This window comes from Xiphophorus maculatus, chromosome 22 (genome assembly GCF_002775205.1).
Source record: "Xiphophorus maculatus strain JP 163 A chromosome 22, X_maculatus-5.0-male, whole genome shotgun sequence".
Lineage (NCBI taxonomy): Eukaryota > Metazoa > Chordata > Actinopteri > Cyprinodontiformes > Poeciliidae > Xiphophorus > Xiphophorus maculatus.
Genome location: NC_036464.1, coordinates 3,599,785 through 3,627,455, shown reverse-complemented (window position 1 = coordinate 3,627,455; position 27,671 = coordinate 3,599,785). Strand labels below are relative to the sequence as shown.

The 27,671-nt window shown below is 38.1% G+C and overlaps 1 protein-coding gene across 1 annotated transcript in view; it reads left to right on the top strand.

Moving 5' to 3' along the window:
• Positions 1-218: 218 nt before the first annotated feature.
• Positions 219-27,671, top strand: part of btaf1 (B-TFIID TATA-box binding protein associated factor 1) — a 34,769-nt gene continuing 7,316 nt past the window's right edge. The window contains exons 1-29 of the mRNA XM_023327392.1: positions 219-636; positions 1,480-1,603; positions 2,822-2,936; positions 3,766-3,909; positions 5,033-5,232; positions 6,942-7,075; positions 7,199-7,328; positions 7,403-7,471; positions 9,220-9,309; positions 9,396-9,491; positions 10,353-10,529; positions 10,660-10,800; positions 12,549-12,673; positions 12,791-12,911; positions 13,525-13,629; positions 14,331-14,480; positions 15,250-15,392; positions 15,475-15,649; positions 16,770-16,973; positions 18,076-18,496; positions 21,115-21,299; positions 21,377-21,533; positions 21,761-21,870; positions 22,993-23,194; positions 24,266-24,414; positions 24,503-24,655; positions 25,207-25,328; positions 26,509-26,676; positions 26,808-26,885. Coding sequence (XP_023183160.1) covers positions 617-636; positions 1,480-1,603; positions 2,822-2,936; positions 3,766-3,909; positions 5,033-5,232; positions 6,942-7,075; positions 7,199-7,328; positions 7,403-7,471; positions 9,220-9,309; positions 9,396-9,491; positions 10,353-10,529; positions 10,660-10,800; positions 12,549-12,673; positions 12,791-12,911; positions 13,525-13,629; positions 14,331-14,480; positions 15,250-15,392; positions 15,475-15,649; positions 16,770-16,973; positions 18,076-18,496; positions 21,115-21,299; positions 21,377-21,533; positions 21,761-21,870; positions 22,993-23,194; positions 24,266-24,414; positions 24,503-24,655; positions 25,207-25,328; positions 26,509-26,676; positions 26,808-26,885 — 4,208 coding nt within the window. The 5' untranslated portion in view covers positions 219-616. The remainder of the gene's footprint in view (positions 637-1,479; positions 1,604-2,821; positions 2,937-3,765; positions 3,910-5,032; positions 5,233-6,941; positions 7,076-7,198; positions 7,329-7,402; positions 7,472-9,219; positions 9,310-9,395; positions 9,492-10,352; positions 10,530-10,659; positions 10,801-12,548; positions 12,674-12,790; positions 12,912-13,524; positions 13,630-14,330; positions 14,481-15,249; positions 15,393-15,474; positions 15,650-16,769; positions 16,974-18,075; positions 18,497-21,114; positions 21,300-21,376; positions 21,534-21,760; positions 21,871-22,992; positions 23,195-24,265; positions 24,415-24,502; positions 24,656-25,206; positions 25,329-26,508; positions 26,677-26,807; positions 26,886-27,671) is intronic.

The window sequence follows — 27,671 nt, the reverse complement described above, 5'->3', positions numbered from 1 at the left end:
TTGTTATTATACATACACAAAAGCTGCTGACGCAGTTTTGTAGCGAATGCATGCGTGGAGAGTGGAAATGTACACGGTGCTCCACGCTTAGGAAGAAAAAAGTATGAAGCGTTTTCTTTCTCTTTTTGACATATATTCTTTTCTTCTTTTAACACGCATTCTGATTGGCTCTCCCAAACGCTTGTAGCCAATCAGCCCTCGCCTGCCATGGAGGAAGGAATAAATGCAAGATGGCTCCTCATATAAAAACAGTCTTCTTGGTTGCCCTCATCGTGCAACAAAATAACTCTCTAATCCTTATTAGGTTAAAATATTTATCCGCGACGAGTTCTGAAGGATAAACTGAGCTTTAGCGTGGTGACATTAGGCTCTATTTTGTGGAAATATATAGTATAAGGACATCAGGAACGGCTTTGAAGACATGGTTGTGAGAGCTCGGGATCTTCGTGGACCGTTGGGCTGCTGAGGATCACACAGACCCGGCAGGGCCTTAGTTAGCAGCTAGCAGCTAACTAGCTAATGACTTCGCCCACTATTCTCTGCCGTTTTGGAACCCTCAAAGAAAAGAAGGAATACAACCAATGCTGAATGTGGGAAGTTGAAGCTCCTGTAACAAATGATCATGGCTGTATCAAGGCAAGTTGTTCCTGTACCGTCTCGGTTCTGTTCGACCGAGTTTTCTTAACAATTAGCTAGCTGGTGTGCTAACGCTTGCTAGCTTTAAATTGGCAGCGGAATAGCGTGGCGATGGCCGACTAAACCGGGACTCTTGTTACCTCAATTTGGTTCCAAACGATTTGATCACTTTATTGAAGTTCACAACTGCTGGCAAACGTTTATTGGACTTGATTTTTATCCTGACTTGTGTTTATGTTGTTTAGTATTACATGAACGGTTATTATGAAGTTGGGTGATTAAATGGGATTTGCAAACGCTCATTAATTAATTTATCCCCATGTTTGTAACCGAAGGGTTGCTATACGACCTATTAAAAACTAATCTAAGCCCATTAAATGGTGACCTTGTGTTACAGTTGCCTAACTTGTTCTGGTTTAAGTGTTCATCTCTCTGTTTAGTTTATTTTTTTACTTGTACTCCTTTGCATATGACAGAAGTAAAAGTATCTACCTATAGAAAACGATATGTGCACTGTGGCGCAGCAAAGCTGTTCTAACCTGTTTAAATCCACTTTGTTACTGCTGTGCATGTGCAGTAGTATGTGTGCTGGCAGCATTTCCAAAAGCATTGCATGTTTAAACAACCTATATCTGAAAAAACAGTATTATAACTTTTGAAAAGGATAATATATGTAATTTTACTAAAACTGTAACCTGCGACATTAAAATAAAAATCTGTTTTAGGAAGTAATAATCGCCAGGGAAGCGTCAGTGAAGCCACAAACTCGCTGATGGCAACATGCATGTTTGTAGCCTTTAACGGTTTATTGATCTGGATTCTTATCTTGCTAACTTCTCCTAGACTTGACCGTTTGTTTATCTTGCTCGACACTGGAACCACACCAGTAACCAGGAAAGCAGCAGCCCAGCAGCTTGGAGAAGTGGTGAAACTTCACCCACATGAACTCAACAACCTCCTGTCAAAGGTGAGGATTTGCTAGTTTTGTTGTTGTTGTTCTAACATTGTTTCAAACACAAGTTCATACGTAGATAAACTGGTAATCTGGTGACTACAGGATGTGTTTTCTATATTGTGCAATCCTCCTGAGCAGATTAGAGTTTTTGCCATCATCTCTCTTTGGCTCATGTAATTACAGTTCCTTGTGAAAGTATCAGTATGACTTGAACTTATTCATATTTTTGTCATGTTGCAATCACAGACTGCACTAAGATTTTAAGGGATAGACCAACACAAAGTAGAGGATAGTTGTAGTGGAAGTGGGGGGGGTACATTGCTAAGAAATAAAATAAATGACAAAAACAAATTGAGAAAGGGTCAGGTTTGTATATGTAGATCTTAAAATTGTTGCCCATCAACAGCTAATGCTCAGACCACTTGGATTTAGAGCATCTGTAATCATCAGTTTTTCAAATTTTGCAATAGTTTCTCAATTTTCAGCATTTCAACAAAATTTGATGCTAAGAAAAATATTCAATAGCATTTTCTGTAACATTTTTTAAAGACTTACTAGCAAAAAACATGCAGAATTACAATATGACAATATTTTTAGCTTATATGCAATTTAAAAACATCACTTTCCTGTTTGTCAAAACAGGAAACAAACGCTGGATGTGTCTTGGTATGTTTTTATTTGTCCAGTATGTCCATCTTTAGGTAATGGAGTGAGCTTTTCAAAATGTTATATTTTGTTTTATAACCTAATTCTGCTTTAAGCTGCTTCACAGCTTTATCCTTAAGCAGTCTGCTGTGTTCCCCGGTCTTCATAATGCTATTTGTTCACTAATGTTCTCAAACAAACCACTAAAGTCTCTGCAGAAAAGCCGGATGTATCCAGAGATTAAATTACACTCACTTACTGATTAGGTAACTTCTGGAGGTGATTGGTTGCACAAACTTTTATTTTGTGGTCTCAGGATGAGGGCGGGCAGAAAGCAAACGCCACATTTTTTTTACTTTTTATTTCAATTACCAATATGTAATTTTGATTCCATTTTATAATTATGCACCACTTCTTAAAGTGCTTCTTATTGCGATTGTTGCGAATATGTTGACTAACAGGCAAAAATCCAAATATAATAGATTTGAATCTGTAAAAAAATAAACGTGTGGTATGAAAACTTTAGCGAGACACTGTACATGCTCTTTATGTTTGTACTAAATTAATTTAAATTATCGTCCCGAGGTGCTTACCTATCTACGGAGTCCCAGCTGGGACACTCGAATTGCAGCCGGCCAAGCCGTGGAGGCCATTGTGAAAAATATTCCTGAGTGGAACCCGGCTCCGAAGCCAAAGGAAGGTGAGAATTCAACCATATGATTGAGAATAACACAATTTGATTTTCATACACATAGTTAATGCATATGTCATGGCAACCAATGGTGTAGTTGGAAAGTGGTGGTGCAGCACTTCAGCCAGCTTGTTGAACAAATTTAATTTGTTTGAGTGTCTTATGTGGCCCTCTAGACTCCAAATTACATCAACAAGTCCCTCCAGTTTTTCACAAATCTGCATAACTCAAACAAAATCAACAGATTCTCACATTTTTACAGATTTTTTAAAAATTTTACTGCAAATTTCTCTCAAAATTGGCTAAAAACATTGGGTCTAAGTAACCGCTGCCTCAACCTCACTTGATGTCAAGTTATAGTCTGTGTTCGATACGGCAATTAATAAAAAGTCATGTTTAATATCACACATTAGCACAGATATTGTAAAAATTCTTTACAAATATTTCTAAATTAACACCGCAAAATCTGTGATTTTGATTGCAAGAAACACAAAAAATAATCACAAAATACCAGATGAACTGACCAGTGAAAAGATGTTCAATTATATTATTTAATTTAAAGAAACATTTACCGAATGCTGAAACAAACAGCTATTTATTGGTATTTTAACAGTTTAGTGGGTTTTATCAATACATTCTGGCACAACTGGCCCTTTAAGAACATTCAGATTTTTGATTTGGCCCAAAATGAAAATGAGTTCGACACCCCTGCTATACGACATGAGTTGTAACAAAGATGCCAAACCGTTTGTCATTTCTAAAGCGTTAATCTAAACATTTCCAGGTGATAAGTTGGGGAAAAAATGAAGTCGTTTCTGGATTCTTTGCTTCCCTCTAGAGTCCCGTGAAAACCTGTCCCCGGAGGACTCGTCCTGTGACCGGTTGAATTTTTACCATTTTGACATCTCCCGCCTGCTCAGGCATGGAGCGTCGCTGCTCGGATCCGCAGGAGCCGAGTTTGAGTTGCAGGAAGACAAAACTGGTTTGTACAGACATGTTGGTAACTGCTTTGAGTTTCATGTGTGGTTTCCATCTTGATTTTCCTTTCCTACAACCATACCTGTCCAGTTTTTCTTTTTTCAATCTTAATTTTAAAGGTTTGCTTTCTGAAATGTGACACCACTTCTGTAGAGAAAACGATCATGTTATCTGTCAGTGACCAACCAGGCCACTCTGCTGCATTTGAATGTGATTTGAATAGGAAAAGCTGACCTTATCTCATACAGGACATTTTACTTTAGGTCTTCTTGTCTGCTGGTCGTTTCATTTTTATATTTACATTTTTTTAACGCGTTCTGTTTGACAGTGTCACTCAATTGTTTGAACCTCAACAGATTTATCTTCAAGTGGAGCATTATAGCTTTTGCTATGATTCAGCAGTGCTCCATTAATACAAAGATCATGATTTATTATAAAACAATTTATGATTTTTATATTTACACATTGCCTAAAATGTTTTGTGTTCCTGTCACAATGAATTGTTCCAGAAATTATTGGAATAAACAATAAAATTGTCATTTTTTGATCATTTTCAAGCAATATATTGATAATGGCATAAAAATACAAGTTAATCCTCTTCTCTCTCTTTAATTTTGCACACAACACTGGAACTGGAAGATATTTGAAATAAAACACAACAACCAAAAACAAAAATAAAAACCGTCAACGGAAACCATAAAAAATGATTATGATGTCTCTAAACAAAATTACAATCAGAGAATATTAATCATCAGAATGGAAATGATCAAGCACATTTTTATTACATAATTAATTGCGTATTGTGACAGGCTTAGTCTAAATGTGTATTTATATTTTTTTTTCTTCAAACTTGATTTTCATTCAAAGCTTTTGTCAACATGTTAAATTTAAACTTTAAGTAAATGAAATAATAATAAAAGATGCTCTGTAATTGGGGGGACGAGATAAAGTTGGGGGAAAGGTTTAAAAAAGGAGAGAAAAGTTTAATTTTGTTCAGTCATCTGCCGTTTTCTTTGGATCATATTTCCTGTAGAAAACCTTCAGGTAGACATTAACTGTATTCATGGTGTTCCTTCTGAATGATCCATTGTTCACACACCAACAGTCTCATTTTAAAATTTTAAAAGGTGAGATGGATCCTAAGGAACGTCTGGCTCGTCAGAGGAAGCTGCTCCAGAAGAAGCTGGGTCTGGATATGGGAGCTGCTATAGGAATGGACACAGACGAGCTGTTCAACGACGAGGACCTGGACTATTCCTGCCATCCCAGCGGCTTTAAAGCCCAAGGATTCAGAGCTACAGCTGGCTGCAGCTCCCGCAACCACGTGGTGAGTGTTCGGGTCAAATGTAGATCATTTGACCTATTTGGAACTTTCACATAGAATGATTTTTAATTATTTTATTTATTGGTCAACTACACTGCAGTATATAGTGTTAATTCTGCAGTGAGTTCTTAATAAAACTGTCTTGGAGTTTCATTAAGCCATCTTCTTAATGGCTCAGAACAAAAATTGGTTTTTGGAAAATGATGGTACCTCAGCTTAATTCTGCATTCACAACAAACTCGTTTTGTGTGTCAAAAACCATCTGACACTTCAAGTTCGACACGTGTGCACTTTGAAGACAGACGCTCGGCATTTTGCTCTAGACGCGTCAAAAACTCTCTAGGCGGGTGTTGAGAGGAGACTCCTTTGCATACGTGTCCCTCAAACTCTTCCACCGTCTCCTGAAAATTTTGTCTAAATAAATGTCTATTTAACATTTATTTAGACAATGTTTTTGCTGGATGGATTTGGATAGCTCAAATGAGGGGAAATATTTTCAAATAGTAAGTTATAACATTCCAACTTCCTTCGCTGATCCTCTTCCAATCAAGGTCTTTTCTATTCCTGTCCCTGTAGTATAACTTGATTGGTCGTAGATTATAGGACAAGAGGAAACAGCGACAATTGGTTTATCCGCCATAGATTTTTGTTGTTGTTGTTTTGTCTGAGATCCCGTCGGAAAATGCACCGTTAGGCCACATAGCAGATTTTTTCTAATTTGTTGATGCTCTGCGTTGAGCAGCGAAAGTTCAGATTTTCCACAGCGCTAGGCGCTCAAAATGCGGCGCGCCTCCACATAGACTTTGAATGTAAACCAAATGCGCCTGATGCTGAAAACGCGTTTGGTGTGAACGTACCCTAATTGTGATACCATTGCTGAAAATTGCTGTAACAGTAATGATTATAATTGACTCAAATTTCTCCAGAAACTTGGCTTTATGTTTTTTATTACACAATGTCTTCTACGTTGAGGGCATTTGGTTTCCATCCAACCGGCCAAATATATTACTGATATGCAAAGCAGCAATACTTGACACTGGAAATAGCCTACAAAATGTTTTTTCCAAGCTGCTCTTTAAGGTTGAGATATTTTACTTCTTTGTGTGAAAGCTCTGTTTTGTGGGATGTTTTTTCTATTTGAAGTATACTCACTCTTAAATTTTTTTGAGTGCATGTGATGATTTTGCCATCACAGGGCATTTTTTCTAATGTTATGTGGTTCTAATTTGCATATTGTCAAAGTTGATCTTTACCAGCTGTTTCTATATTTACTCATTATTTACTTTGTCACACATGATGAAAATATAGTAGACTTCTTGTATCCTCAGAAGTTGGGGAGCACAATTCTCCATGAATAGCTTAAATCTGTCTAATTTAATAATGTTTTTTTCAAATAATTTTGATTTTCTTTACAAAATATCCATGAATAGTTTTCAGTAAAGAATTTGGAGTTACAATTAAGAGAAAAAAGCAGGTGTCTTTTAAACTTGGTCATCATTACCAGCATTTTTTAGTTTTGTAGAGGAGCAAAATAAACATTAAACCACCCATAATATCAGTGGCACATATTGAGTTGTCAGCTATTTTACCGTTTAGATTGTAGAGGATACAGATAAAACAGTCTTGAAATCATTGTTTTTTCTTTTATTGTTTCCTGCTTATGCTCTAACATCCAGTAAATTTTTTTGTTTTGTTTTCTGTGGGGGTTTCAGACTATTCAAGCTGCTGAATTGATCGACTCGGAGTTCCGGCCCGGCATGAGCAGCCGTCAGAAGAACAAAGCCAAAAGACTGGCTAAACTCGTGGCAAAACAAAAATCCAGAGACGTGGATGCTAACGAGAAGAGGTGGGATTAGCCGCGCATTCATGCTTCTTTTCTGTTGATCCACAACACACCTCTGTGGGTTTATTTTATTTAAGATTTTACCCAGCTTGTGTTAAGTGTCTGCACTATTTTATTCAATGTTAGCAATGACAGCATAGAAGGTGAACCTGAGGAGAAACGGAGGAAAACAACCAACGTCGTAATCGACCAGCCGGCAACAGAACATAAGGTCTTAATTGACAACGTTCCAGACAACTCCGGTCTTTTAGAGGAGGTATGAAATTATAAATAAACATGTTTATGAATCCTAATTCTTTACTCTAAATGTGACGTTTAAATACGTTTCAGTCACACGAGTGGCCGTTGGAGAGCTTCTGTGAAGAGCTTTGTAACGACCTCTTCAACCCATCATGGGAGGTAAGATAACTTTTTGATTCCCCTAAAGAAGTTTTAACATCTAGAAAGTTACAGTTTCTGAACTTCAATATGTTATGTGTGGTAAAAATGGTCAAATGGAAGGAAAGTGATGTGGTGTTTTCTCATTTGCTTGTACATTTATATTTAGTTTCCTGTACTCTAATTAAAATAGAACCAGTTATCTGCAACCTTTTGGAGAATATCAGTGAATAAACAGCAGTATGAAAACATCAGATGAGAGCAAAATCAAAGTTTTTCAGCTTCATTAAAACTTGCATTGTAAAACATGTTTCTTTGTTTTTCTTCAGAGTAGTTTAGTTCAGTGGTCCCCAAACTTTTTATCACCGTGGACCGGTCAAGGCTTGGCAATTTTACTGCAGCCCAGGGGTGGGGGTGTTTAAATTTTTTGCGTTGATTTTCCCCTTAGGACAATATTAGAACGTTCCGAGTTCTAAGATTGTCGCTGGCTATAATCATCCTGCAGTTTGGTGTGTTACATGGAACGTCGGGACCGCTCCGATCAAACATCTGGCATTTTCAACATGTTGATTGTCTTGACCCTTTTAATCTCAGCATGAGGGGTTTTCCCTGACTGGGAGGGAGAAGCAACCTGTTGAATGTGACAGGTAGCCAGTTAGAAAGCCAAACCTGACATAATCACGGAGGGAAATCCCAAACAGCTGACATCGTGCAACTGAGAGCCTGGTTTCGTGCACAGTGCAGTAAATAGAGCGACAGCTCCTGCAGTCTTTTATCCAACGTTTTTCCTTTATGTTATGTCTTTTATTGCTTAAAATGCGTCCACAGACTATCACTGTTGCTTCTACATCGTCAGATATGTTTGATATTCTAAATTCATGTATTATTGGGAGTTTTACGGGATTTTCTTCTAGAATCAGGATGTTCGTGAGTGGAATTGGTTCATGTGTGGTGTGTTGCTCCTGCCGTGTGGCTGGACACACGAACCGACCGAACCTGTTGGACTTTTCAAACATTTTACTTTAATGAAAATTGTAACTCAGATAATGACAAATCAATGGGAGCCCTGAGCTTTCTTTCTGCAACGAGACGGTCCTATCTGAGAGTGATGAGACAATAACGCCTGAAGTGTTGCTTGGTCTCTACGTGGCGAAGCAGTTAGAAGCTTCATTCCCTCATTAGCGAAACCAGATGCCACATATCATGCAGAGCGGGCTTGGAATGTGGGAATCGCCTACGGGTCCGTGATTGTCCTGTCTCTTCTCTGGGCCTTTTCCCCTTCCCAAAGAATCCTTCTAAAGACATCTGATCTGTTTCTTACTCATTTTGCTGCTTGTGGGCTTAATGTTGGTGCGCAAGATGTAACCGAGAGAATCCGGTTAAAGAATTTTCAAAATAAAAGCCCCTCAAGACTCAGAAAATACATAAAAACTAAAATATTTAATTATTTCTTGTGCGGCCCAGTACCAATTGGTCCACGGACCAGGGCTTGGGGATGACTGGTTTAGTTGATGTCTGAATATTCTTTATATGGGACTACAGTTATCATTTTTTTTTACATGTATACAAAAAGCCTTCACAAACATGGAGTGTTTAGTAGATTCCCAAAATAAATGCACAAAATTGCGCAGCTGTAACAACAAAAAGAGGAACTGCAAGTAGTGTGAAAACTTTGAAAGATATTTTGGTAGAACTAAGATGAAAAATGTATTTCCAACATTAAATCTTTTGCGACTTTAAAATAAGAAGTTGTTTTATGTGGTTGTCAGGTTCGTCATGGTGCAGGCACAGGCCTCAGAGAAATCCTGAAGTCTCATGGTTCTGGTGGTGGGAAACTGGTTGGAAGCACTGCAGAACAGGTGAGTTTTAATCAAACATGAAGCTTTTTTTTCTCCCTTCCAAACAGAAAGTGGTTACAATATTAGTGATTTTTGTTTTGGATCAGATGTCGCGACAGCATCAGGAGTGGATCGAGGATCTGGTCATCCGTCTCCTCTGTGTGTTTGCTTTGGACCGCTTTGGGGACTTCGTATCTGATGAGGTAATATTTTCAAGTTTCATACAGTATTCATGCCCTGCAAAAACAATAAATATTAGTTTTGATCTAGTTTGTAGTGCAAATTAGGCGTGTTGCTATGATAATTGCATGATCAACTAAAACGAGCTCAATAATTTCCATTTGCATGATTTATCGTTTTTCTCTTTTCTTTATTTCTACCAAAAACCGGATGATAAAGTCTTCAGTCTGGTGCATTACATTTAACCAATGCCTTTTTGTGTACAGAGACTTCATAATTCAATTTATTTGTTATTTTGTTTATTTGGGATATTTAAAATGTCTTTCTGTTCCAGTGTTAAGTGTTCATTACAATTTAACATTTATGGAAAAATGAAATGGTGTTCTTTCATTTTCATTTTGCCGTTACCATTACAGTTCTTAAAATTGGTCTCAAAACAACAATATTGTCGTTTATCACAATAACTTCTGGGACAATTTATTGTCCAGCAAAATTTATTATGACAGACATAGGGCAAATGTCTTAATCCATTTGAAACGGTAACTTTCTAGCAAAATATAGGAGTGTATTTTAAGTTTATAATTCCTTAATATTGACAAAAAAATATTGTTCCTTTAGTAGATTTTTCTACTTATAACATGTGAAAATGTCTTGTTATAAGTACTGTCAGTAGAACTGGAACTTTAAAAAAAAGAAATATTAGGGAATTATTTACTTAAATCAAGCTTTTATGTCTTGTTAAAAAGTTAGTTTTGTCTCGTTTCAAGTGTATTAATTTATTTTCTCTAGAAACTAGACCAACATATCTTGGTAAGATGTTTTTGCAGTGCACACCTGCTGACATGCAGCACGTCGTGTTTGTTTGTTTTGGTGTGTTTGGGCAGGTGGTGGCTCCTGTCAGAGAGACGTGTGCCCAGACGCTCGGTGTCTCTCTTCTTCACATGAGTGAAAACAGCGTTGCCATGACGGTGGACGTCCTGCTGAAGCTGCTGAAGGAGGACCAATGGGAGGTCCGGCATGGAGGCCTGTTGGGGATCAAATATGCCTTGGCTGTCCGACAGGTAAGAAAGCTTTTTTTATTTTCTGTAATTCCTGTAATTCCTTTGCATGTGCATAACATATGAATCTACTAGCAGACATTCTGTTTTCATACCTTTTTATATTCTGTTTTGTTTCTCCTTGTGTTTCCAGGACCTGATCTCCGTCCTGCTTCCCCGGGTGCTGCCTGCAATAACAGAAGGTCTGCAGGACCTGGATGATGATGTCAGGGCGGTGGCTGCTGCTGCTCTCATCCCAGTGGTGGAAGGGTTGGTCCAGCTTCTGCCCAACAAGGTAGTCCTCTTGCCTGCAGTTGTACAAGCAGAGAAAAACTACAAATCACCTCATTCCTGTGCAGACTGCATCCCCTTGTTGTTTACAAGTGTGTAAAAATTTGATTGATTTTCTAAATTTAGGAATCATTTGAGCATTGAATAGTTATTCACACCATATTCCTGGATGCAAACTATAGATGTGATGGAATCTTAAGTCCTTTAATTTTACATATTCAGTCTTTAACTTCAGTAATTAACTCGGCATGCTCGTAAATTTGAGCAGACGTCCTTTTAGCTGTAAAGCCATTAATTTAGAGCTGTTGGGTTATAATTGCGAATGCAGAATTGCACTATTTCTGTAGTGTATTTTTTCCAGTAGTGATGCCTGAAAGAGATGAAACAGCTCTTGCACAACTGGTGCATCTGTTGTTTATTCTCTAAAATCAGGTTTATACACTTTCTGTCCAAAAGTGAGGAAAGTTTGAGGTTTCTCCACAACACAGAAGTATTAAGCAGCTGCACTAAAAATAGACCCAATCAAAAAAAAACTAAATCAAGATTTAACATTTAGTCAGGAAGTCCAAAGACCTCTTTTTGACCAAAAATAGGGATGTTGTTGCATGACGTTTGACACGAATGTAAAAGTACATGAAGAAATAAATTGTCAAAGTGAAGCAGGTACAAGTTCCCATTTAAAAATAGGAGTGTTCGAAAGAAAAAAAACTCGGCTTTAATGTACTCATAATTCCTCGTTCACATTGCAAGATTTTAAGGTTGCTGATTTTCAAACCAAATCGTGTATATATTATATTATATTATATATATACTGTATATTTATAACAGGCTTGGCCGTACAGTTTGTGGTGATGAGCCACATGGCAAAGATGAAAAACGTGGGCCAATATTCAAATGTCAGACTGGAAACCTCATAAAACGTCTCAGGATCAAACACGAGTTCAGAGTAAACAAACATGTCTGACGAGGAAGAAGCGATGGCTTGTTGTCTATTTTTAACTGAGGGGAAAACAAAACAAAAAGAAGTCTGACGTCTGACCAACTTTCTGGTTTGCCTTGGCAGTCGTCTGTGATTTATATTCCCCTCTATGTTTTCGTTTCGCTTTCTTTCCACATGCTGTGATACCAAAACAATCTAACATGCTGTATAAATATCTCTAATTTGCTTGAGTCGCCTTTTTACCAAATACAGTTTTACTCTTGAGTAATTTTTTGAAGGGCTATTTATTACTTTTACTTGAGTAAAAATGCATTAAAGTAGAGCTACTCTTACTTGAGTACAGTTTTTGGTCCTTTTCCCACCTCTGCTCTTAACACTAGAGCTATCATGACAATCAAAACATCCTTAAGATTGTCATTAGTGGAAAATCTGGTCAAAAGTCTTCATCATTATCTTGCTGTGTGGACCAGGCATAAGAAATGTCACCATTAAGAATGCTAAAAAGCGAAGTTTGCACATTTTTCTCATTTAAGACATTTTCATCCCAGTTGAACTTTCAGCTTTTATCCAACCAAATTCCAAATATTTGTAGGACCTACTTCATGGTAGAAAGGCTAACACTGATGGAGAAGCAAGTCTAAGCCATAAAGTGACATCATCATCATCCTGGCCCAGCGCAGAGCGTTGTCTGAATGAAGCTGCACTTCACCTGCAGCCATTTGTCCCAACAGGGTCTTGAGCTGAAGGCATTGGTAGCATTAATCTTTGTGATGTTTGTTCTGCTGGTTTAATGCAACGCTGCTGTCATGCAGGTTCCTTTTATTGTAAACACACTATGGGACGCACTCCTGGACCTGGACGACCTGACCGCTTCCACCAACAGCATTATGACGCTGCTGTCTTTGCTGCTGACCTTTCCTCACGTTCGGCAATGCAGGTCAGGTTCTCATACTGGCATCTCAAATACAGCTGAATATTGGCTTGTGATCACAGTTCATCCCTTCCTGCATAGTTTATATTAAAACAGTCTTATTATTTTCTGTTTTTGCTGTAGCATGGAGCAGTCACTGACTGTCCTGGTTCCTCGAGTTTGGCCGTTTTTAAGACACACCATATCATCCGTAAGAAAGGCTGCGCTGGAAACGCTCTACACACTGCTGTCTAAAGCTGATGAGGCAAGTTCATCTACTAATTATCAGAACTAGAGCTGAAATTATTAATCATGACGGATCGATTAATTGTTAACTGGAACATGCAGACTAAAGAAAGCCATGTGCTAAAGTGAAAACATATCAGAGGAGTAATTAAACCAAAACTATACAAAAAATATATAAAAGTTGCATTTAAGATTAAAAAAAAATTTAATCTGTAAATATTTTCTACCCAGACTTACTGAATGATTATTTTTTGTTTAGCTGCAGGTGCTTTCTTTGCTACAAATGACTAAGCATGCTTTGAATTAATGATATGTTGCTGCATTTTAGGCAATAAAATGTTTAATATCTTTAAAGAAATAATTTCAGAAATTGCTTGTTTATGGTAATGTATAAAAACAGCTTACGTGGTTAAATAAAAAATCTGCAAACTTTGCCAATTTTTTTATCGAATTAATCTACTATTTTACCAATTAATCAATTAATTGGTAGAATAATTTATTAATGAAATTGCTAGTTCAGCCCTAATCAGAACCAGGGATATAAATGTAAAACAGCACACTGGAGATAAAGTACAATGATTTGATGAGTTATTGATCATTTTTGCATTATTTTTTTTTTTCTTTCCATTCAGAGTTGTGCGGTTTGGATAAATCCCATTTTACAAGATATGTTGCGGCACATTTTCCAGTCCTGTATACTAGAGAGCAACGACGAAATACTGGAGCTCATTCAGAAGGTTAGTTGTAAAAGCTAAAGACGTACTCTTCTTTTTAGAAAAGAAATATATTTGTTAACATGTGCAATGATAATTTTTCAATTCCCCTGTTTTCCCTTCCAATCCATACTGATCAAAATTGAAGCTGGTATCGCCGATACCGATCCAATACTTTGTGCAAAAACTCTTAATTTGCCTGTAAACCTCACAACACCTCTGAATTATCTGGTAAATTCAAACAATCGCCCAACGACAACATTCTATTGATTTCAGTTAATAAAAACTAGATGATCTCAATATTTCATCCGCTGTTGTTCAAAGCAGCCAGGAGAGGATAAAAAGGTAAGAAGCTCCAACGTGCGTCATGCTGTTGTTGCTGTCATTGTTGTTTGTTCAGTAAAAACTGAACATAAAATGTCCAGCAAAGACATCTGATCACTCTGTTTTGATCACTGCATAATATTTTGGTGCTACTCTCTCAATTTCATCTGCCATTGTACAAGAGAGCGGAAACAGAAAACAACGGCTCGTCCCAATGCGCATCTAGATTGATTTTGAAGTGCACAAGCTTCCAACTTGAAGCCTCAGACTCGTTTTTGATTCGCGAAACGCGTTTGGTGTGAACGCAGCATTAAGTATTGAAAGTACTGATACTTGAATTTGAGAATCGGTCTTGGAGCATAAAGGTTTGGTTCTGCAGTACCAATATTTCACCTCTGCAGGTGTGGATGGAGCTGCTGTCTCAGGTCCCCCAGCAGTTCGTGGTGGCAGCCAGCTGTCCTTGGATGGGCGCCTGGCTCTGCCTGATGATGCAGGCCTCTCACATTCCCATAGACCTGAACATGCTGCTGGAGGTGAAGGCCCGCTCCAAGGTAACTCGCTTTTCTGTTTACTTTTTATCTGCACAGCTCTCCTTCCATCCGTCTCCTACACATAGCTGTGGGCGGACGTGATTCATCTCTTGTATTGGATATTTGGGAGAGACACAGTTTCTAGCCATTTCTAAAAAATCAGATGATGGTGATTTATTTATTGGGACTAAAGTTAATATGTTTGACCTGAAGGTGCAGCAATAAACTTCAGTGGTTGCTAGGTGACAAACAAATTACTTGAATTCAATGGGAAATGTGGTCTGTGTATTCAAACCAAGGAGCTACCAGTTTAAAGAAGCGTTAAAGTTATTCCAGCTTGTCTGAAAACATCAATTTTTGTAATGTTCATAGAATTGTGTGTGTATACATATATTTTTTTCATTTATAATTAGTTTTTGTGTGTGTGTGGAGTAATTCAACAACATAACTTCAATCTTACTACTAGAGCTAATGTTAGAAATACTCTTACCTGTAAATGAATAGATTGCATTAATCAAGAATCTGAAAGTAGACTGAAGATTTACTGATAAATTACTTATAAATAGCATATTATAACTGTAGCCCCTCCTTTAAATGTCTATTTATTTTAGTTATTTTATATAATGTTGTAAATTAGAACATTGAGTAAACTTTGAAAATACACATCTTTTTTTTTTTAAATCATAAGTTTATGCTTCTGAAAGTTCATGCTCAACATTTGTGGCCACTTCCTGATGTAATTTTTATTTACTCTGTAAGGTAAAGTTGTGTATATATATTCATACTTCAGGATAAGACTGGAGCAAAGGCTCGGCTAGGAAACAATCAAGTGAAGGAAACGGTCCAGCAGTACATAGCCGGGGCGGAGACTCTAGCAGACGATTCGTTGGCGAGGGATTACGTTGTGGTTCGTGCCAGACTCATGGCCGCCAGGTACATTTTAAAAGCTTTATTTGGATCAGCAGATTGACTTTTGACTATTTCTTCTGAAAGTTATTTATTTGTTCTATGTTAGGTTGCTGGGAGCACTGTGTAGGTGCATCTGTGACCCTCAGCTTAATGCTGCATCCCAGGAGATCCGGCCAGCCGAGTCTTTGGGCCAGCTGTTGCTCTTCCATCTCAACTCCAAATCAGCCTTGCAACGGATAGCCGTGGCTCTGGTTCTCTGTGAGTGGGCTGCACTACAAAAGGTAAATGTCCAGCATTTCAGAGCAGCTGCAGCTGATTCAGAACGCTGCTGCTGGCGTTCTGACTAAAACCAGGAACATAGAGCACATCATGCCAATTCTTAAGTCCTTCCTCCGGCTCCCAGTAGCTCAGAGAACACACTTTAACATACTGTTAGTTTATAAATCACTGATCAGGTTAAAGGTCTGCTGCTGCTGTAACAACCTTAGCATTTAGCTTCTATGCACCACAAATCTGGAACACTGCAAATACACCAAATCTTACCAAGTATTTTTAGTCTTGTTTTTAGTTCAAATATCTTGGTACACTTTAAATAAGACAAATTAAGTAACTTTTCAGCAACAAACAGAGGCTTGTTTTAAGTAAATAATTCCTTAATATTGATGAAAAAGTTCTTGTTTCATTAACTTCTAACGTGAAAAAAGTCTTGTTATAAATGAAATAATCTGCCATTGGAATAAATAATTTTTCCATCAATATAAAAAAAATTATTTACTCAAAGCAAGCCTCTATTTATTACCAAAAAGTTACTTTTAAGTTACTTTTGTCTTAATTAAAGTTTACTAAGATATTTGGACTAAAAACCAGACCAAAAATACTTGGTAAGATTTCGTGTTTTTTTTTCTTTTTGTTTTTTTTTTTTATCCCTATATTTATTATCACTGCAAAAACAAAATCTTACCAAGTCTTTTTTTGTCCAGTTTCTAGTTCAGATATCTTGAGTTATATCTCGAGTATCTGGTTAACTCCAGTTAACCAGAAACTAGACAAAAGATACTTGGTAAGATTGTGTTTTTGCAGTGAACAAACTTCCAGAAAACTGAAAACACCCAAAACACCAAGTTCCTTTAAATCTAGACTAAAAACCCACATGTTCAGAGTTGCTTTTGAATTATAATAAATAAAACAATCAATATTTTGATGTGTAACGACGGCATTTGACAAAATGTAATCCTTCAGTTGTTGAGTGCATGTTCTTAAACTTTATATTTTTATGTTTTTATGATGTAAAGCACCTTGTGGCTGAAATGTGCTATACAAATAAACTTTATTGGTTGAACTTGATTGATTGGAACCAGTTAGATTTGACCGCAGCCTCAAACTGTGTCTGAATCTTCTCAGGATTGCCAGATGGTGTCGTCCATGGTGCAGCCGCGACTTCTGGCTGTCCTGACCGAGCAGCTGTACTACGACGAGATCGCGATTCCTTTCACACGCATGCAGAATGAATGCAAGCAGCTCATTTCGTTGCTTGCTGAGGTTCACATAGACCTTCAAGATCGTCTCAACAGCAGCGTTTTCACCATAGACCAAGCCAACGAACTGGTAAGCCTACAGTTAAGATTTTCTTCATCCAGAAAAGAACAACCTGAGAGATTTTCCTTAACCAAATCACACAGTTCATCAGGAGTTGGAAAACATTCAGTTAATCATTGTAAAATCATTAAGCTTTTGCTGTTTTGTGTCTGAAATATTCCAGATATTTAAATCTTCTCTTCACTCTGGTAATTTTCCACAATCCCTGAAAACAGAAGTAATAAAAGTTTGTCTGGTTTTGTTCTAAATTAGTTCAGATTTCTGCAGACTGGAGTTATTTTTGTGATTACAAATTTGGGCAAAAAAAGAACATGCGTGGGGTTCCTCAAGGGTCCATTTTCTATTTAACATATTCCTCTTTTCAAATATGCTGATGAAACAACTTCAGATTAAAGTCAGTGTTTAAAAATATCATTATGTGTGTATGGGTCAGAATTTTCTTTTGCTCAATGTAGAAAAAACAGGTTTTGTCACATGGTTTAGAAGGGTTGTCAAAGTGACTCATATCTCAGTATAATCGATACTAAAAGGATACTAATTTGCATTAAAATTTTTATAAACTGATGCATTCTTATTTGCACAAATTGCAATTGCATTTCTTCTGGCAGCAGCGCTGCTATAACAAACTCAACTCCTTCATTCTCCAATGAGCTGCTACTCTAAGGTCGAAGCTCTGCTAACACAATCGGCTTAAAATAAATCTGTTTTTAACCTGTCTCTTTAGCTGACAAGTTAAAAACAAAAGCTTTATTCCCAGTTAGTTTGTCTATGAGGCTTGGAAATGTCAAATGATGCCACATGCTAGCTATGCTAAAGCTACAAGTTAACGCTGTGACACTGTTGTAGCTATTTCTGTTAAGCTTTCATGCAAATGATTCTTTTTCTTTTTGATGTTTTGTTTTGTGCTTTATGGGGTTTTCTAACCAATTTTCCTGCAAAACTCTTAAATTTACCATGTATGAAGGTGCTAGCCAAATAAATTAGCCAAGCAGCTAAGTTAGCTTTGATAATCAGGTATCCCATGTACTGTATGTGTTGTTGTGGGTAGAAAATGCTATATTAATCCAGTTTGTCCCTGTTAAAATAAAACTTCTTCTTTCTCGTTGCCTAGGTTACCACCATCTTCACAGAGACGACGGCAGGTATGAACGTGAAGTCCAAGCAGTGGCTGGCGCTAGAAAACAAACGACAGCAAGCCCAGTCTACGGTGATGGAGACCAACACGGAATGGCAGCAGCTGCATCTGCGCGTCCACATGTTCACCGCCTGCGCCGCCATCAACCTGGAAGTGCTTCCCGACAAGCTCAACCCTTTGGTGCGGCCACTCATGGAGACGGTCAAGAAGGAGGAGAACACCCTGATCCAGGGTTATGCCGCTTCCTTCATAGCCAAGCTGCTGCGGCAGTGCGCCGTCCGCTCGCCGTGCCCCAACCCAAAGATTATCAAAAACCTCTGCGCTTCGGCGTGCATGGACCCCTCGGCCACGCCCTCGTCCGCTTGTCCCGTTCCCACAGCGCAAGAACAGGCTAAAGGTTTGGAGAGATCATTAATTAGAAAAATCAGAACATTAAAGCTGCAGTAAGGAACTTTTATAAACATGTTTTTTACATATTTGTTAAAACTGTCACCATATTGTAACAGTTTAACCCTTTGAGTCATAGTTTCAAATCTCCAATTGGATATTTTTGCTCATTTCAATTGTACGGAGTTCTTTAAACGTTCTGTGAGTAAATATATTTGTCCATTTTGTCATAACTGGAACTTTCGATATCTAGCAAGTAGGCCTGTCACGATAGCAAATTTTGCTGAGCGATTAATTGTCTCTAAAAATTATTGCGATAAACGATAATATTGTCTGAAGACCTTTTTACACTGATTTAATGGAAATGACGTAATAATGCATGTGATTTCCTGCCAAAGATAGTTGCACTTTATTTTCAAAAGAATATTTAACACTGGAGCTGATAAACAAAATAAACAAAACAACCAAAAACAAAATGGATTCTCAGTCTCCATTAACAAAAAATGTACTTGATAAAAACTAAACAACATAAAGCCAAAGTGGAAATAAATACTGCATTCAACCAAAAGAGTGCAGATTATGAAGTCTGTATATTATGTTGCCCTTCAGTAATAATTAGATTTAAATAGAGAAAATGGGCACATCGACTACCTGATGCAATAGTTCACACTACATGATTTTTTGCTCCTATTTTTCCCCTTATGACAATCTTAAAACGTTGGTCTTTCTAAGATTGTGTGGTGTGTTATTGTAGATCTTCGTTGCCGCTCCGATCCAAATCAGGGTTTTCCCCGACTGGGAGCTTAACTCAGCCTGTTGAATGTGACAGGCAGCCAATCAGAAAGCGCGGATTCTCCTCAGTGTTTTCTGAGGGGAAATTACGTCGGGGAATCCCAAACAGTTGACACGGCGCAACCCGAAGTCCAGCGGACATGGAAACAACATTAATGTTTATTCAACATGCAAAGAATATAGAAATGACAAGAGGAGGAGTTGGAGCGAAATTGCTACCGCAGTTGATAAACCCGGTAACTTTTCAGCTGTTCTTCGTTAACGTGACATAAATAGGTTCTAATGATTTTCATTCAGTCAGGACTTTACGCTGACACTAGCCACATGCATTGCAGGTAGATTGTAGTAAAGCATTGATTGATGCCTGGTTTTAAAATTAGTTAACTGGACTTGCAGCCATTATTTTGTGCCCATTGTTGGACACCACACGGCAGGAACGAATCCGATCGAACCGTTATACCTAGAATTTCTGTTGGCTAATGTGTGGTCTGTCAGGTTTTGAAAATGGGTCGACAATCGGCCGACAGCTCTAAGATCGTGTCGTGTGCGCTGGGCATTACACTAAGGAAATGAGGAAGGAGGGTCAGTGGAGAGCACCGGAGTTGAGCTTTTTTTCATTCGGTGTCATCAACAGAAAGAGAAAAAGGCCGGAAGAGACGATAATGCCAATAATTAAAATGACGTCGATAGTTTTAATTTATCGTACGATTTATCGTTTATCGCGACAGGCCTACTAGCAAGTTATTTTCGCAATTTACCGTCTATTAAAAGCATGCCCCTCATATTAGTTTCAATCCCTGCTACGGCGGGAGTGAAATTACCATAATAACACGATATCGGCTGGAAAGCGCAACGTCTCCCCTTTCAGAAACCCTTGGAATTTTTCAGATAGCGCAAAGTGTGGCGGAATTACGGTACTGCAAATTTGTCACTGACGCGTACGGCCTGGAAGGGTTAATATGAACCAGATAATCTGTGAACATATCGATCTCTTCCACATCCTCCCATCCTATTGCTATATACTCCTGACCAAAAACAACCAATCAGAGCCAGGAGGAGGAGCTTAGTGCTGTCAATCATCCTCATGCACAGATGGTTACAGAAAAACTGTTAATCTGCTATCATTAGTGGCTATGCTAACTAGTCTTAGGATTCACAATAAGTTCTGCAGAGATCAGCGCCACATGGAGAATGATTGACAGTGCTAAGACCCGCCTCCTGGCTATGATTGGTTGTTTCTTTTTAAAACATTTTTTATTTGAATTTTTATAGGAAATATTCATACATTTTTTATATTCCTAATAACGATAGAGATATAATTCACACACATAGTCCAAGTTTGCATGAGTTCTAATGGCTCGTAAATGAATAAACATTTGATTCAAACATTTAGATCAGAAATAAATGACCAAACAGATAAGAAGGCTAACAAAAAGAGGAAAAAAACACAAGAAAAATCCCAATTTTATTTCCACACACCAACAGTTTCTTTAATCTTATTTTCCAGAGTCACACAAATCTATATTTAATTTTCTTCATCTGAGTTTTGTATCTTTAACAAATGAATAAAATGAAAACCACACCTCCGCAAATTTTTATTGCTTCCCTTTCTGTCGCTAACATTTGTCTAATCCAAAATGCGGCACTCGAACTAACTGCTCTTTTCCAAAAGAGCGGAAAAGATTTTTCCTGACATGCAAAAGACGCATTGATTGGTTATTTCTAGTTAGCACTGGGAGATTATCAGAGATTAACTGTCTCATAAATATCTTTTTTTATAAAAGTTACATACTTCAGCTTTATTATGTGCAGCATTTCTGTGTCTCAATATCTAAGGAGGTGGGCTAGAAAGAGATGGCATGCATCACATAGTCAACAAAACCCAGGGGATCATCACTCTGTACCGCCACCAACGGGCCGCGTTTGCAATTACAAGTAAAAGAGGTCCGACACCGAAGGCGCCGAAAGCCCCGGTGACGGAGCTTCCTCCTGGCAGCACAATAAGCTCCGATAACGATGAGGTAAAGACGGACTCACGTTTTCTCACACGCATCAGCAGCAGATTCTCTATGAACTGTTTTCTTTCTTCTTTTTAAAGACCAAGAAGCAGTTTCTTGTTCAAAGACGAGGAGCGGAGTTTGCCCTAACGACCGTTGCTAAGCACTTTGGTGCGGACCTCAACAGGAGTCTGCCATACCTCTGGGAAAACACGGTGGGACCGTTGAAGGCGGTCACCAAGGAGAACCTTTGCATCGGTACGTGGGCCGTTTGGCTGTCAACGTAGTTTTTGCAATAAACTTGTATACAAGTAATATGTTGGTAATTTCATAATTATGCAGGTTCCAGATTTTAGGTCTTCAGGACTCAAAATCATAAAAGGAATTTGAGTCCGTTTTGTTTTGTCCAGTTTTCAGTGGTAAACTCTCCAGATTGCTTCAGTATTTGTTCTTCTGACCCAGGGTGTGTCCTGTTTGTGTTTTAGACAGGCAGGCCCAGCTGGAGAGAGGCGATGCGGCAGCTCAGGAATTGGTCAACTCTCTGCAAGTTTTGGAAGTCATGGCTGGAGCCATGGCGGGTGAACTTCGACCTTTGGTAAGACTGATGGTTCATTATCTCTCCTGTAGTGTCGTTTATGATGCTACCAAGCCCCTTCTGCTTTCTAACCAGTTCTTCCTCAGTCAGATTCGTCTCTGTTGGCAGATTCTGCACGGTTCTTTCCTGTGTTTTGGAACCACTTCAAGCGATTTGATTGGTAGCATCATTGGTGGACACCGCAACTTAAAACTGGTTGTGCTAACGCTGCAAAAACATAAACTATATTTAGTATTTCAAGTCTCACTTCTAGTGCAAATATCTTATTACACTTTTATCTTTTTAATAAGATATAGGAGCTTATTTTCAGTAAATAATGCCTTAACATTGGTGAAGAAGTACCAGGTCCAATCAGCAGATAAGTTAACTTATAACAAGACAATTTCCCTATGTTTTTAGTGAAATAATCTGCTAATGGATGAGTTATTTTTTTCCAATATTAAGGAATTATTTACTTAAAACAAGCTCCTATATTTTGCTGATAAGTTGCGTTTAAATTAGTTTAGTCTTAATTCAAGTTTACTAAGATATTTGCACTAGAAACAAGACAAAAATACTTGTTCCACTAAGAATGTGAGGAGGGGAATTGGAGCTGCTGCAAAACGTTTTCTCCCCCTTCAAAATAAGAGCATGAATATAAACCATAACTACATAAAGAATTAACAATTGATGTCTGAAACTTTAACTCAGATGTCAGATTTTACTTGATGGAAAATTTACAAAAAAGTCACAAAAAATTAATTTAGTGGAAGCTAAGTGTGCTGAATGTTTTCAAAATTAGAAAAAGCAACAAATAAGAAATTAGCTCTGTTATTGGCGCGTTAGCAGAAGCGTGCCGACCACGGGGAAGCAGATTGGATTCATTGATCCTCTGAATTTACATTACGATGGGGCAACCTGCAACACACAAATACACCGTGAGATTTTGGAGATTTTACATTCCTACCCAGTAAGGGAAACACCCTGCCAATGGAGACAACCCAACCAGACCAGAACCTTGACATTAACCGGTTATAGTGAGAACAGGCTTTAATCAGAAACTGCCTGCAATCCCAGTTACATGCTGCTGTTTTTGACCCAAATATCTCCAACCATTCACCTCTCCACTCTTATTCCTCCTAGTTACTGGAACACCTACCTCATTTGTTTACATGCCTGCAGCACCCGTACACAGCGGTGCGGCACATGGCCGCGCGCTGTGTGGGCGTGCTCAGTAAGATAGCCACACTGGAGACCATGAACAGTTTCCTGGAGTCTGTGCTCCACTGGTTAGCTGCTATCGACGACTGCACGAAACAGGAGGGCGCCATCGAAGCGCTGGCTTGTATCCTTCACTGAAATCAAGTCAAAGTTTATCCATCAACCACATTTTCAACAACCTCAGCTTACTAAAGTGATTCACAGCAAATAAAACCTTTCCCATACCAGATTCGATTTTAATTGATATTTACATTTTTTTTTATTTCTTTTCTAATAAAGAAATTACAAATTACACAATATATTTTCAGAAAGTTGCTTTTATTCCAATGATCCCTTTTGTGAGTTGGATTACGGACCAACAGGGCCAGACAGAATTTTTGTTTAATGACGAGAATATAGTCATAATATTAGCAGAATAAAGATGCAATTTTACCAGATGCATGTCTTAAAATTATGAGAAAAACATTGAAAAAAACGTAGGCCTGTCGCAATAAATCAGTTAATAAGATGGTTAATTAAAATGAGCTTAATAATTTACATTTGCGTGATTATTTTTTTCTTTCTTATGTCTACCAAAAACTGGACGATAGAAATCTTCAGTCTGCTGCTTTGCTCTCAAGATTGTCCTCTGGACAATTTTGTTTACAGAGACTTTATTATTTGTTTTATTTATTTTGGATATTTAAAATGTCTTCCTGTGTTAAATGTTTATTTAAATTTAAAGTTTATTTATATTCATTTATATTACTTGAAAATGGTCTCTAAACAACAATTTTATCTTTTATTGCGATAACTTCTGGGGCAATTTATTGTCCAGAAAAATTTACCAGGACACACTGATGTGTCACAATGTTACTCTGGTAATATTATGGCTTTATTCTTGTTTTATTTTAACTTTGTCTTGAATAATAAAAAAATCTTTGTCCACATAAATGGAAGCTGTAAAACACGCTTGTGGAACAAGATGGCCGTCATGGCGTGCTGACATCACTCTGAACTATGGAAACCTAAGGACTGGTGAAAAAAATCCACATTTTTCACAAATAAAACCTTGAAAAAACAAACATTGGATTAATCAATAAAATTGGATTTACACCAGTCAGATGTAAAGTCAACATTTACTCACAGCGTTGACGTTTGTTTTGGAAATGTTAGTTTTTTCTGCGTGTTTGTTCCCTTAACCAACGCTCTCCAGGTGTGATGGAGCAGCTGGACGTCGACATCGTTCCCTACATCGTGCTGCTGGTTGTTCCCGTTCTGGGCCGCATGAGCGACCCCAGCGACAGTATTCGTTTTATGGCCACTCAGTGCTTCGCTACGTTAATCCGCCTGGTGCCTCTGGAGGTACGTTCTTCTGGTTTATCAATTTAAATCTTTATTGTTGGTAAAAGAACTGAGAACTATCAAGTTACTTCATCATACTTAATCGCAGGCAGGAATACCAGACCCGCCGGCCATGTCGGCCGACTTGATCCAACAGAAAGCGAGAGAGCGTCAGTTTCTGGAGCAGCTGCTGGACGGCAGGAAGTTGGAGAACTATAAGATCCCTGTGCCGATTAAAGCCGAGCTCAGGAAGTATCAGCAGGTGAGCCGTTTGTCAGCTGTCTGAGCAGCAGATGAAAAATGAATTAGTTTGAAATGAATAAAGATATAAAATAAAAAGTAGAAACAGGAAAAAAGTGATTTCTTACTCACTTGGATAAGAAATAAAACAGACAGAGAGTTAAGGAGCTTAAACTACAAGTGTCATTTTCCAGAATTAGCTTTGTTGTTAACCTGCAGCACCGTTTGCTTTTCCAGTTGGATGAATGTGGACAGTTATCCTGTTGATGAAATGTATAGAGCATCATAAAAGTAAAAAAAAAGCATAATTTTCTAACTCTACTACAGTTTTACCTTCCACTAAACCTTCCCTGAATATTTGTGGATATTTATATTAAATCTTGTTTGGGTTTTTTTTAGCGAATTCATGTTTTATTTAAAAATAGAAGTTGAATAGAAACTGAATGAGTTCTACATTACGTTGTGATCTGAGTTTTACATTTTAAACTAAATGAGATTAACTTTTTGTAGATCAGGTTGTTTGGAGATTACGCCTATCTGATGTTAACACAAACCTGCTGCTGTGTCCTGCAGGACGGCGTGAATTGGCTGGCATTCCTGAACAAATACAAGCTGCACGGTATCCTCTGTGACGACATGGGCCTGGGGAAGACGCTGCAGTCCATCTGCATTCTGGCAGGAGATCAGTACCTCAGGTGCTCAGTTCAGGTTTATTTAATCAAGGACAGCAGTTAAACGATGTTACATGATAAAAACAAAGTAACTGTTGCTTTGAACAAAGGTTTTGTTGCAAAGAAAACAAAATTTGAATTAAAGACTCCCATCACACACACTCTGAATTACTACAACTTCTGCATCACACAACACAGTTCATAGATTAGTGGACAGAAAAACATCACTGTATATTTTTTACGATGCAAAACACTGAATTGCCTTGTTGCTGAAATTTACTACAGTGCGTCAGGTTTGTTGTCGCATAGCTATGATGCAGTGTTGGATGTTTGGGTTCATCTCCGCCTTCCCAGTGAGGCCAGCTGGCGGTGGAAACACTTTTCTGAATACGAGGGATTATGGGAGGTCAACGCACCGACTCCTGCCGTACCACTTAGTGGAAAAGAAACAGATTTTGTTTTGGGTTTTTTTGTTAAAAGAGCTTATAAATTATCCCCACTTTCAATTTGAGCACATTTACAGCTCCCCTACTTCTTCATCACAATCTGTCATGTTGCACGTTTTCACACCTGATAGTCCAGTAAACTCGGTCCAGTTGGAGACTTAAATTTCAACAGTTGTTCCATTTTCACTGCATTATGTGAAACAAACCAAAAACTTTAAAAAAATAAAATAAAACAACTGTTGCACCAAATACCAGTGAAGGAAATGACACAAAAGCCACAGAGGAAGTCAGAATTTATCTGGAGCCATTTCTCCTGCTAGCACTAAACTAGAGCGTTTGTTTTGGTTGTATTTACCCAGAATGCCCTGCGTTGTAGTCTACTACCTGCTTCTGGAGGGGTCTCTGTTGCGTTTGGCGTTCACATATGCATTCAAACCATATCAGAGTTCACTTCAACCAAACAGAGACAGAGGTTTGCAGGCGGACCAGAGTTTGTTTTTTTAGTTTGACTGTGCGTTCACACTTCCCCAATAAACCAAACTATCCAGGGTAGCAAACCAGAGTTTGATTAAACACTCAAGTTTACCTGAAGCTTATAAACAAAACATCCAACTCCTGTTTCCATGGCTACAAATTCCCATAAAGGTCTGAGCTTTCTAACGGCTCTGAAATGTAACTTCATTCATTGAGATCTCATTTATGAAAAATGCTTCTTCTGTCCGTTTTTGAAGCTCTGATGCTAACTTTGTGCTTTTCAGGGCTCAGGAATATGCGAAGACCAAGGCAGCAGACTGCAGCCCCCTGCCCTCGCTGGTGGTGTGTCCGCCCACGCTGACGGGCCACTGGGTGGACGAAGTGGCCAAGTTCTGCTCCAAAGAGTTCCTCAACCCGCTGCACTACACCGGACCTCCCACGGAGCGAATGCGGTGAGCATCCATCAGCTAGCCGCAGGAGCATGACTCAGGCTTACCCTGCAGGACTGAACAAGCAAGGAAAGCGTTTGTCTTTTTTTCATAAAGCCAACACTTGGATGACTAACCAAGGCCTTGCGTTTCAGGTTGCAGCATCAAGTGAAAAAACACAACCTTGTAGTCGCTTCTTATGATGTCGTGCGGAACGACATCGACTTTTTTAGGTGAGGATCCTCCAAGTCTCTTCACATTTTACGTAGAGCAGGGGTGTCTGAACTTTTTGCCAAAATTGTAGATTCAAATGTAAAAAAACCTCCACCTAAAATCAAGCAAATGAAGTAGACTGATATTTATTGTAGAGCAAAAACTTTAAAGGGATTTTGAAATCTCTTTGAAAATACCTTTAAAATTAAAATAGTAAATTTTGCTCCCTTTGGTAAAAGGAGTAAATTTCTGCCAAAAACTCAGATATTTTCTAGAAAAACATTTGAATTTCAGAAAGTCTTTTGTATACATTAATGTCAAAAATTTTTCCCCCTTGTAAATCTTCAACTTTTAGAGCTCAGAAATTCCTTCTTTTTTCTAGAAAATTTCTGAGATTACTCTCAAAATTAGTTTTTTGGCAGAAATGTACTACTTCTACTTTAATTTTGCCTGTTTGCTGTATTAAAAAGAAATGCATCTAGTTTTCTATTTCTTTTGGGTTTGATTGAATAAATTTCAGTAATAACAAGATTTGGGTCACTTTCTATCAAACCGTTTGCTAGATTTAGTGAAGTTTAAGAAAGAATAACAGATGATTCACAGCAAAGTTGGCTTTTCAAGTAAAGTTAAGTTTGGTTTAAACGTGGTTATAAAAGGATAAATACTTTGTGTTGTACTTTACATTTTCCCGTGTAAGAAAATTATGTAAATTATTACAAACTAAAAGTCTCCATGTGCATCTAAATTTGTATCATTTTTGAACTGCAGTTTTGGCCGCAGAAAATAGTCTAAGGGCCACAAATGGC